At 43.1% G+C, this 12,462-nt stretch overlaps 1 protein-coding gene across 3 annotated transcripts in view; it reads left to right on the top strand.

Annotated features, from left to right (window-relative positions):
* The first annotated feature begins 4,156 nt into the window (after positions 1-4,156).
* The window catches only part of LOC123977290 (glutamate receptor ionotropic, kainate 2-like), a 64,503-nt gene continuing 56,197 nt past the window's right edge, over positions 4,157-12,462 (top strand). The window contains exons 1-2 of one of the 3 annotated variants that reach the window (XM_046059865.1): positions 4,157-4,278; positions 4,361-4,437. In XM_046059865.1, coding sequence (XP_045915821.1) covers positions 4,416-4,437 — 22 coding nt within the window. In that variant the 5' untranslated portion in view covers positions 4,157-4,278; positions 4,361-4,415. Of the gene's footprint in view, positions 4,279-4,298; positions 4,438-12,462 lie in introns of those variants that run through there. The other 2 variants (XM_046059864.1, XM_046059863.1) reach the window with 2 other exon arrangements.

Here is a 12,462-nt window from a genome sequence, read left to right as displayed (position 1 = left end):
GTAGAAGTCAATCTACATCTACATGGCAGGGCTATTGCATGGAAATGCAGTAGTTCTTCCATTATGGTAAAATGTAGTAAGACTTTGTAACTATTGTAGTAGGCTGTAGCATGGTAATTTGCATTACAGTAATGATGAAGTGGTTACAGTGGTAATTTGGTCACAACCATGATGGTAGCTTCCATGATCATAGAACTGGTAGAATTTACCATATTGTTTACCATCATGCTACTGACCAAATTTGCATGCCATTTTTTGAAAGTATTACCATGGTAGAGAGAAGTTACAGATGGCTTTCACAGCAAAGTCAGAGTGCAGCTCCAGAAGTAAGTCTGCCTCACTGCAATTGCTCGAGGGGGGGATTTGCGGGCATCCGTCAGAACTAACTGGAAGTGGCAGTGTGCAGAGAGGTCCTAATTACTGTCTCACTTGACTAATTGTCGTCTCTGAAGAATGTATTCCCAGTGAGGTCCCAAGGATTTCATTAACAGCATTGCTCAAGACATATAGGCAAGTGCCGACTTTGGAATGCTGTTATGTTTAAAGGCATTGCTGAAACAAAGCCACAAGTGGGAAATGAAAATATACTGAACTCAAAACTGCCATGATTACAGGCTCAAGTGAAGCACGCATGGCGTGTTGCATTTACAGGGACGAGCGTTGTTGTACTGGGAAAAAGGAACAGGCTTACACATTTTGTATGTGTGAGTATGTTTTTGTAGGGCCCTTCTTCAAGTTGCCAAAATGTTAAAACATCCTTAGCTACAGTCATCCTGACAAAATGGGCTGATGAAGTGAAACCATTGTTGGCTTTCTGGAGCCAACCATGTTAAATAAACTTGTAGAATTCAGAATAATGCAGTAGAGATGAGCCTTTAGTACAGGGCAACTGAGCTGAATGAATGTCTTCTCTTTCAGGGTCTTACCATTCAAAGTGCATCAGCTTCTCGTTTCCATGGTTTCCTTCTCTGTGCCAATGCTATCTTTCCACCAGTCTGCCTGCGCAAGAGAATGAGCGAGGGGGGGGGGGGAGAGAGAGAAGAAACACAGAGAGAGAGAATGACAGAGGGCTTTTAGCAGTGGTTATCTCTCCTTTGCATAAAGTCCCCTTTGCATTACCAAGTGAATGAATGGCGTCTCAATAAACACACCAGCCAGCTCATGTGGAAGTCTCCGTGGGTTACAAGCGAGGGGGTGTGTACAAAGTAATCTAATTTGTGGTCTCCTTCAAAAAAAACGACACGGTTTGATCATGGGTGAAAAGAAAAAGAGTACATCTCCCAAATGGTATTTTTCTATTAGCCGCACAAAGAGCTAAAGGAGCAGGAGTCATTATAACGTCATAATGAGATAGTTCACCATTCTCATCACCTCTTCTTTTCTAACTGGTTTACACGCACAGTTATCTTATCCTGACTTGCTTAAGTGGAAGCGAAAGGTTTGTCAAACTATGACTCCTAATTGATAATCAAAATATCAACAGATAAAATAGGAATTAGGGACACTTACAGGGGAGCATAACTGATTGTTTTGTCCTTAAATGCCTGACGCTCAGGCACAGACATGCAATACTATTTAGATTTATATTAAAAAAATAATTCAAAATCATTTCTGGCAGCCTTAATTCTATTCCGCAAATTAAATTTTGGGTGCATTGAGAGTGTAGGGCCACTTGAGGACTTTTCTAAGTGCAATACCACAGCATTGGGCCAGAGGGCGCTGTGACTTTAAGAGGAAACCAACGTTCCTGTCAGTTGAAGTCTTCTCCCTGAACTCAATAAGCATTCCTTTCATGCTGTGTGAAGCTCTGCTGACTTATACGGAAACCCTGAATTTCTCCATCATTATGCTAATGCTCCAGATGGTAGCATGATGAGTGCCATTCTCTTTGATATTCTCACACTGCAGATTGCTGGTGTGCAGACCCACGCAAGCTGACACACGTTCAAAGTCAATGTTCACACCACCTACTTGATCCCATGTAATTACTTTGTGTTTCCTTTTAGCTGAGGCAGGCGCCCTCTTCGCTATTAAATGCATTCGCTTTTATTTGTGAATGTGGATTTGTCAGATCCGATAAAGTATAATGGAGTAGCACTCCAACTAAAGAGCCGGCACGCATCAGTATGTTTTTCTTATCCACACATGTAGGCCTACTTATAATTGCCCTGTTCTGCAGTCTAATAAAGATTGAACACATGTGCAATAAATAGCGATGTAATACTAAAATATCTTGGCAACATCAGACAAGATATGCCATACACTACACCAAGATCACCTGAAAGATCTATTTTATCTGCACTATAATGCCTGACAGGAATGCATTTAGTGACTTTTTTTTAGAGTAGTTCTACACCACACGCACTCTTACACACACAGCCCAGCCATTCACACTTGAGTCACACAATGACGGTGTTCATTCAGGCTGTGGACTCTGGTGGAGCCGATCAAAGAGCTCCTTTCACGTCTCCATTGGGATTAAACAGACCTCCACCCTCTTGGGACGGGGGCGCACCACTGTACCTATAGCTCCAGTTGATGCAATGGCCCATGAAGAGCTGCTCAGTGGGGTGAGCGATGATAAGATGAATAGGCCTACGTAGTGTTAAATCAATAGCATGTATACGAACACCAAGAGCTGCAGATACCCATCTTCTCTATGCAGCGCATCCTACAGGATACATACACTAATCAGATAGAAACGTGATAGGTCTACTTACAATCTCGATAGATATTGCCTGTGGAGCCTTTGCGAGTATGCCACACACACACACACACACACACACACACACACACCTTCACGTCGGAGGATGGCTCACACTCGAGAATAGTCTGTTGCTGGAAGGCTTTCAAGTCTAAAGTGGAGTTATTTGCATAGGTTAAATATTCGTGCCTTTGAGCAGCTTCTGTCGATATTACGGATTTGCTGTTCTGCCAATTTTAATTCCTTTCATCCCACTCCTCCCACATTTCTGGAATGATGTTGGAAATTGTTGAAAGGTTGTTGCTTGAAAACCCGTAAAAGGGGTTGAGAAATGAATGGCAAAACAAAAAGTGGGCCTACGTGTAAGGGAGGGGAAAAAATCAGTGCAATGATATCTTGCAGGCAGGAAATTATATCGCTAGTGTGCAGAGGTTGTCTCAGTGATTGTGTGCAGTGCGGTGTGTAAACAATTATTTCTTTATGTGCCAGAGCAGGTAGCCTAAATGTCTGTAGAATATAGCCAAAGCTTAAACATTAGCGCAAGCCTAAACATTCTCCTTGAACACTGAGAAAGATTCCTTCCAACAGAGCCTCGTTGCTTTCTGCGGCCGAGATACAGCTTGGTGTCTCTGTCCATGGTGCTGAATAGATCCTGAGCTAACAAACAAAACATAAACAAGTGTTTAAAAGAGGTTGCCGTTGTCCCTATGTCACTTCATTATGAGACGATCATATTTGATCAGTGACATAGGCTACTAACTTTATTTTTATTAAATCATACAGAACTGCCCGTCACAGATGGTTTGCTTTGAATGGATCCGTAGGCCTATTTGGACGGCTTGCAAGTAAGGGTTCACCCTGAAGTCAATGATGCCACATATTACACATTTACCGACACATCTTCAAATGCAAGCGAACTTGGAGGGCAAGTTGTTGCGAAAAGAGTGAAATAAAGGCGGTGTGAAATAAAGTTTTCCACCCCTCCCTCCCCATTATTTCTCTCTGACTCTTTCACTCCATCCACCTCTCTCTCTCTCTCTCTGTCTCTCTCTCTCTCTACATTTCCAACCTCCCTCTTTTCATCTCTTTCTATCAGTATATCCATCTCCCTTCCCTCTCATTCGCTCTCTCTCTCTGTCTTTCTGGTGCGCGTTCACAACACTAACCTTGGCTCGACGTCAGAGCCTGTGCAGCAGTGCAGTATAATGGGAGCGCAAGAAACCCAGAGCGCCTCATAGGGGGCTGTATATCGCTGCTGTATCCTCTGCTTGGCGCTCTCTAGCCCTCCAACCCTCTACAGTACCTCACCTATAGCCCATGCTTGGGCTCCCCCTCCCCACTGGAACCGTTCCCTTCGACATGGACGTCCCGCCGCCACTCGACCCGGAGGATTGTTGTTTCTTGGCGCAGTGAAGGACAAGAAGGGGAAGGGGAAGGAATCATGCCGGGACTGCAAATGGATTTAGGAAAAGCGCAAGTGACCATGCCGTGATCTTGCGCATCCAGGGCCGCCGTCACCCTGCCTTGCCCAACGACCGTAGAAGAATTACGGGGGAATCGAACCCGCGCACCGGGTGGATTAAACCACTGTGCATTTTTTAAAAACAACATGAAGATTACCTCCCAGCATCTGATGATAACCAGTCTCGTTTTCAGGTCCAACCTCAGGCTGATCCCGCTTCTGCTGCTGTTTCTTGGTTACTCTCGCGGGATGCCACACGTTTTAAGATTTGGTAAGAATAAACAGTTTGTTTACGATACGGTATAGCCTAATCTGTTAGGATGTCCAATAACACGAACTGCCCATAATTGTCCCCACCGAAAGGACATTCACGGAATGCAAAAGTAGATGTAGCCTGTCGAGACATTTGTGTCCCACTCTTGCCTTGTTTTAGTGTAGAGTTATAACAATCCGACGTGCACTCGCACAGAATATTTGTATTATGAGTAGTTTACAGTTTATAATCTCATAACAACATTATTTGGAAGGTTTGGTACCGAGTACATGACAACATCAAGGATGAATGGTGTTTTCCACGAGCCTTGAAACCAGTGTTATAGTAACTTTGAAAGCCAAAACTGTAGCTGACACATAAAAGAGGGAGTCCTTCTGTGCAACAGTTAACGGATATGAGCGGTTGGTGAAACTCATGAAAAACATAGGCTAACTACCAGACTCGTTGCCCACATCTCCGCTCTATCGTCACGGACTCTTGTATCTCCACGGCCTTTTAAACTGCGGACACCCCAACATGTCCTCTGCAGTAACATCTTTACATGTAAACATAACAGGGAGCGCAGATCAATTCCTCTGATCTGTAACAAGGGCCAATCAATACGCCGGGCAGTAGGTTTTCATCCATAATCCCACTGAACTGCTGTCGAACCCCTTGGTTTTTATTAAACCATTGCTGGCACTGATAAAAGTGATAGTTCTGGTTCTCAGTTGTGACTGGCTGAGTCACATTGGAAGCCACGCAAATCTAACCGCACCAACTGTGAATCATCTCCCATACTTATAGTACTAAACAGTAGCTCATTAGCCTACATTGATTAGCCACTCTTCTTCAAGAACTATAGCATCGCATGACAGAATAACCTAATAATAGGCTATAATTCATGTTGATGATTAAAGTAGCCTACTTCCTCGACAGTTGCCACGGCGGTGCTTTGTTGGTGATTCTTAACTTTTAAAATTGTGCTAACGCCTGTATTCCTGTTCTAAAAACACAAAAATCACTGGCTCATGTGGTTTCGTCGGTTAGGCTAATTGGACCCATCTTAGGGTGGCGGTGATGTCTCTCTGTTGAATGTACAGAGCCCCCCCCCCCCCCCAACAGCGGATGTCATAAACTGTTGACAACACATCCTTACAATCCCAAATTCCCCCGAGGGTCCTGTTTAAGAGTCAGGCCGCGTCCGCAAGAGCCGCCGCTATGGCAACGGGATGTGCTTGTCTTCCTGCTGCATTCTCAGCCCGATGAGCGATTTCCCGTCTCACACGTTGTCTGACAGACGCTGGGCGTCTATTCAGTAATCCTTGGGGGGCGGCAAAGTCCCTGCATAATAGCATTTGACACGAAAGTTTCCAAGCCGGCTTATAGCCTAATGACTAAATTCCTGGGAAAAACAGCGGGGCAATAATTGATAAGATTTTTCTGAAGGAGGCTATTGTTGGATGAAATTCTGGCATTTAACACCGAATGGACATTTATATTTGTATGTAGCTATTTAATCAAACTATTAGATTAGATTTGGACTCACTAGTGTCCTGTACCTCATCATACCCAACATGTCGCCTATGCTGACACGCTGGATCTGCAAGGCATCTGGCATCGGTAGCACGACACACATAACTATGCAAGATAAGAGAGGATTCGTGTCACTGAGATTTTTTGCTCTGAGGTAAAGCTTATGCTTGATTTCGCCTGTGTTCTGGTGGCAGCGATATGGCCAGAGCGTCTGCAACGCGGCTGAAAAGCCGGGTCTCTGTCCGTGGTCCTGAAAGAGCGACGGAACAAGCTGCTGAACCTCCTGTTCAGAACCACGGACAGGGACCCTGGCAGCGCGGCCTGCGCCTGTTGCTGAACAAAAAGCGCACTGCTTGTGGTTTTTAATAGAGTAAGATAAATCGTATGAAAGCTTTAGTGTCTGGGATTTTGTACAGCATTGTCTCTGTCAGTCAAGTATCATCCACTTCACACATTTCTGTTGTAAGATGGCTCCATTTCGTATAGTGTAATGTATTCTCTTTAGAAAAGATGACATGCTTATCTGTCTGTCTTTGCTTGTGAAGGAGCTGAGTTTCCAAAAGAGAAAGATAGATGATGATAGAGTTGTGTGTGGGTGATTTTATCAAAAAAGAAAATGTATGTCAGTGTGCATGTGCTGTGAGAGAAAAGAGAAATGCCTTGAGAGACACTGGAGCCCATTGGCCCTTCTCTTGTGCATTTCCTGCAGGTTGTGCTTGCTCAGCAGATAATCCCAGCTGCTCCTGAAGGAGGCTGGCTAAATGAGGAGGTCAGTTCCCCTGGGTCTGTCTGTTCCCTCCCTGCCCCAAGTTTCATTCTGCCCAGACAGGCGGCTCACATTGTACAACCCCTGTTCTCCTGTCAGGCTGAGACCTTTACATACACACACACTGTAACACCAAAGCAGTGTCAGCCCTTTGTATTCAAAGCATTGGCCTCAGCATGTAGAGCGACAAGTGTCAGAGAAAAAAAACAAGAGGTGTTCTGGCCACCAGCTGCAGGCAAATATGCTGAGTTAATTTCAAAACAGAATTGAATTGTGTTCAGTATTCCTCATTTATAAATCTTACAGGTAATTCATTTACTTTAATACTTAAATGGACCCGGTGCAGCCCTTACAAGGTGTAATAAAACACGCCTGAGAGAAGATTCCCTTTTTATAACTAGTTCACACTTGCGTTTTGGGAGCACTGAATGAGATATTGTAGCAACTGATACTGCTAAGGGTCTCAGAGACCCAGAACAAAATGTTTTTTTTTTTCAATTGCCACTTTGGTCTTCTCTCCATAATGTGGGCGAAAGCTGTAAAATGTCCACTTCGAAAATGAAAGGAAATCTAACAGCTTAGTTGTGTGGCATGAAAAAAAAAAAATCTGAACTCAGTATTGAATTTTGAAGCTGAATTATGGTTGGTTCTTTCATGGGAAAAGTGCTTCATGTACGTGATCTTATTTTGCTGTCCCCATAACAAATTTTCAGTCATGCAAACAATGAGTCATCACATCTGCCATTCCATCAAAACTAATTGAGTTTTACTCACAGACATAGAAGGAGAAGTCAAACAGAAGAAAAATCCACAATGAAATTGTGACAGTTTTTTAATTCTGATGACCGTAGATGGTCTGTGGCTGTGAGGTTGAGTGATAACATTATCGCCGCCATCTTCAAACAACACTGGCAGACGCAGTATGTCCCTGGGCTGTCAACTGCTGCTGAAAGCATTGTTGACTCAGAGATGCTCATTTTGTTTGTTTATTTCCTGCTTATGTTTAGATTTTCCCAGAACAGACATGCCTGGGAATATTTATGATTAAAACAAAACATTGTTTTTCATTTTGGAAAGGAAAAGTCAAGTCATTTCTTTCAGTCCTCTGGCAAAAGATGCAATTCCCTCTGGCGAAAACTATGTTTATCTAACTACTTCCACAATGCTGTGCCAGGATAAAGGTCCTTTATTGCATTTCTAACATTTACCACCCTTTTTATGTCCTCAAATGTGTTATGGTGGCACAATTACAAGGCTGTCAAGAACAAGCAAGGGTAGAGGGAACAAATTCAAGGGGAGTTTGTAGTTAATTGACTTTATTTGCTTTTGCTTTTTGCCAGCCTGAATTATCAGCGTGCCGGAGTTTAGTTTGGGATTGCAGGAATTATGGATAACACCCTGCACCCTGGCCCACTGCCAGCCCGTTCACAGCAAACACATTTAAATAGGCACAAAGCTGCTTAAAATATTCATGTGTCACTTGGCCCCGCTATAGCTTATAGAAATATGAAACTATCTCCTCTCTGCTGGCAAATGATTTCCATGGTTTAAAAATACCCACCGTGGGTTTCAAGAACAAAAAGGAGATCTGTCCTACATTAGTATGCAGCACCACACATGGGCTTCAAGGAGGGAACTATCTAGATGGATTTCTTTAAACATGTTTACATTCCTGAGTCTTTGAAGGTCCTGCTGTCATGCCTCAGTTACAAAAGGCTCAATGGTGATTAATTCAGGGTACGGATTTCATGGCAGTTTCAAATGGAAAATATCTGTGAGGTATGAAATTAGTTTTCTTGTTGAGCTTAGCATTTAGTCAATTTTTGGGATTCACCAGCGACATGCGAAAAGATTATTTACATGAAGGAGGTTTTAGATGATTGACCTTGTTTGCAGGATAACTATTTCTAGTTTAACTGAAAATCTAATAGAATACATCTATGTTCTTCTACTGCCTTGTGGAAGGTTTGACGTCTGTATTGGCTTCTTTTCTTCACAGCCTTCAGTCTTTGTCATTGTCACTCAAGGATTTCCCAGGGTATCAGAAGGGTTAGAGGTTATGTGTGCAATTGTTCTTTGAAGCTGTCCCTTGAGAAGAGCCCTGCAGCATGTCTTGCTGACTGGTTGTCTGGCTCAAAGCTGACTGAAGGTCAGAGCTGGAAACGCTTACAAGGAATCTTGTTTTGTTTTTTTTGCATCTTTTAACACTTGGAGCTGTCCTTCCCACAATCCCACCAAGGGAGATGGAAGAAAATTTGAAGTCACGGAGAGGTGTAAGAAAAGAGAGAGAGAGAGAGAGAGAGAGAAAGGGAGGGTTTGTGTAAAGTGTGAGCGAGAGGAAAAACAGCAAGTGTTAGAGAGGCTAGCAGATACAGAGTAAAGATAGATTAGTTTGCCTCTCAGCAGTCCACTCTCAGCCCACTCTCAGTTGTGGTCTTTTATTACTGTTTTCTGATGGCTTCTGTGAAGAGAGACAGCACAGACAGTGGAGTGTGCTGCGGAAATGTAGTGGGAGGCCAGGAGTCATGCACTGCAGCTCTGAATAAATGTCAGCAGTATAGTATTAGCAAGGTGAAAATTTCCCTGGGACTGCAGATATGCATGAAATAGCTTTTACAAGGAAGAAAAACGGTTAAAGAAAAACATTGGTGATGCAAATATCACTGTAGGTCCCTTGGGGGACTAAATCCAAAATGCATTTTTATTAGGATCTCATGAATTTATCTATATTCTCTCATTACATATTTGGTTGTCTCCACTTCCAGCAGACTGTAAAATGGTGGAAATCAATAAAAATCAATATGTTTGTATTGCTTAGAGGAATGATGAAAAAGGAAACTGGCAGCATTGCAAGTAACCAGTGCCAAGTCCTGGGTGGTCCCCCCTGCGTGTATCTATCACAGGTTGCCATCTGTGAGAATGCAAACATGTAAACTAAAAAAAAAGAAAGAGCAAATGTGTACGCTTAGAAGGATGAGTGGGATTGGATTAATAATGCATGTTCTGCAGGGACTTTTGTAGGCCTATATGGTTTTGGTGTAGACGTGCACAATGTCACATTGCTCCTTTCTACTCTAGCTCTGTCTGACACATTCCACACTCAGCTGGACTAGTTCATTTACTCTCAGTGTGAGATACGTTGTGATACCGGCTGTGCTATAAGTGGCGTGAAAAATAGACCTTCCACCTGCTGCAATATCGCGCCACGTTTTGCATCATATGTGGGAGTAACTGCATAGGAGCTCTTAACTATAAAGTGATTGCTTGGTAGAGGGAAACAAACGTGGCCTGTCATTGGTTTATTGTGGAAGCTGGTGATGGTGCTAATTGGAAGCCAGAGTAAACGTGTATTTGTTCTATACATGTAAGGGGGTCATTGATTGCCTTTTGTTTGATGTGTTTGTTGCTCTAGGGCTCAGTGGTATATATGCAAGTATAATTTCATCCACGTTGTGACATATATTTTTAAAACACTGACGCCCCAAACTACATGGGATTCAGAAGTCAATTGATTACATAAAGCCCTCCTGTGTTGGTTATGATGTGAGGCACTGATCGGGTTAGGATGTCATGATTCACCTTCATCTCCAGCCAGCTGAATAAAGGAGTAAGAGGAGGCGGGTGAGCGACTGGCTGAAAGAGAGAAAGCTGAATTCGGGTTCCCATTGACAGCACAGCCGGTCGAATGTATGAACGTTTCTCTGTGTGAACCAAGGACACAGGGGGAAATGGGCTCTGTGGGAGGACTTATTGAGGCAGGCTTACTTGAAATCGTGTTCTTTGAATCAGCATGACACTCTATTGTCCACGATCTACCAGGGCTATGCAAAACGTCTCCTCCTGCAATGTTGAATTTCATTTTTCTGTACTCCATCTCCTGCTCAGAGGATTGTATAAGTGTTTGTGTAGCTTTCTTTAAATCAGTCCTCCAATCTTTGTGTTTTGAAAGTCTTTGTAAAAGGAAAGGTGAGATGAGAGGAGAAATATGAGCATGATGGTATATCTTTGGTGGAAGAATTAAAACAATCTAATTTTGGAAAACAAGCTAGAATGAAGAACTGACTACATATTTGTCTGCAGAAGCCTCTGTCAGGGTTCTGTTGTTAGTCGCCCACACTCGAAAAGACGCACTTCCCCATTTGCTTGATGTGACCCACCGATCCCACCCATATCCACATGCACACACACAAAGCATAACGACGGACTGGAACAGACTGGAACAGACTTGGATTGATTTCCCATCTTGCACAATCTGTTTTGAGATTTTGAGGAGGCATAATGAAGCCAATCGCCTCCGTTTCCCTTGCACAGCTAACAACGAGATATACCCACACCCCGCCATTGCTTTTTAAACATGACAAAAGACGCTGAATTTCCTACCCAGCAGGGTGTGAATGAATCTGAGAAATGGTGAAACAAACAGTGGACCGCAGATCAGAAGACAGATTAGAACAGCACTCCTTATTTTACACCAGTTTCACCTCTTTTTACATTTACCTTCAATAGATTTTTTCTTATTTAATGAGGAAAAATGAGAAACGTACTTTATTATTCAGTCAATTATTTGTATCGGGTAGCTTTTGGCTATTTTCATCTGTAAAGTCAGTGTTCCTGGTCTCTTAAATTTTGTTCTCTCTCCCTCTGCTACTGTGCAATTGCCTGTGTGTGTTTGTAGAACAAGCAAGAAAAATTGACACACCTTTGCAGCAAAGTGTAGCATATTGACTTGTACCTGCAGCTCTGATTATCAGCTAGCTTGTGTACAGCAGCGGCTGAGGTGAGGCTGATGAACCCAAACCAGGAGCTGACATTTTCCTGCCCTGGGGGAGAGGGTGGTGGGGTGGTGCAGGTGTCCGTTCAGGTCTAATGGGCCATCCATTCAGTCGTTTAATTGAGTGTCTTTTATCTGCCTCCAGTGACCTCTTTATTCTCCATTTCTCCCTCTTCGCTTCCTACGCTCATCCATTTTTTTCCACGCCCCACCCTCTCTTTCTCCCTCCTTCTTTCTCCAAACTCTCCTCTTTTTCATTGTCTGACAGCACTCCCATCTGCCATCTGCGTATGTTCTACAGCTTATCCCGACTTTAGACATCATGGCCATCACCTGTTGTTTTCTAAGCACATCTGACGGGCTGTGAGGAAACAGTGTGACAGCGAGGTGCACTTTCAGCATCAAATCAATATCTAGAAATCCAGAAAATAGAGTTTTGTGTCTTTTTCTCCTTTCTCCATTACTTCCCTTTGTCCTTCGCTGTCCTTCTCTCTGTGTCATCTTGGTCTCCCTTTGGCTCCCAGCTCGTCTGCTGGTCTTTCCCCTCTACTTTGTTCGCTCGCACTATCATCAAGGCTTACTTCCCCTCTTCCCGTGGTCTCAGTGTCCTTGCACACAAAGGCACAAATCCTCACACACATTCCAAACCTCTGTTTCCTATTGTACTTTTGAATTTCAAAGCAAAGAATACATTTTCACTTCACAGATTTCCATTAAACTTTCCCAATCTTGCAATGAAACACTGTGCTGTAGCTTTTATCACCATGACTTACTTTATTATATTCCTAACATATAGGCGATATAGTGCGGGTCTCTGTGCACAATACTCATTTATCTCAAGGCTTAGGTTGTTATCTTGAAATTGTCTCCATGTTCTTTTCATGATATAAATGGCCTTGATAAGGCAATATAGATACCACATGGATTTACTGTAGTGAAAAAACTGTAGTTCTAATGCATTGGACACCAC

This window comes from Micropterus dolomieu, linkage group LG10 (assembly GCF_021292245.1).
Source record: "Micropterus dolomieu isolate WLL.071019.BEF.003 ecotype Adirondacks linkage group LG10, ASM2129224v1, whole genome shotgun sequence".
NCBI classification, from domain to species: Eukaryota; Metazoa; Chordata; class Actinopteri; order Centrarchiformes; family Centrarchidae; genus Micropterus; species Micropterus dolomieu.
Note: the sequence above shows the minus strand (reverse complement) of the source record. Positions and strands in the feature narration are given on the sequence as shown.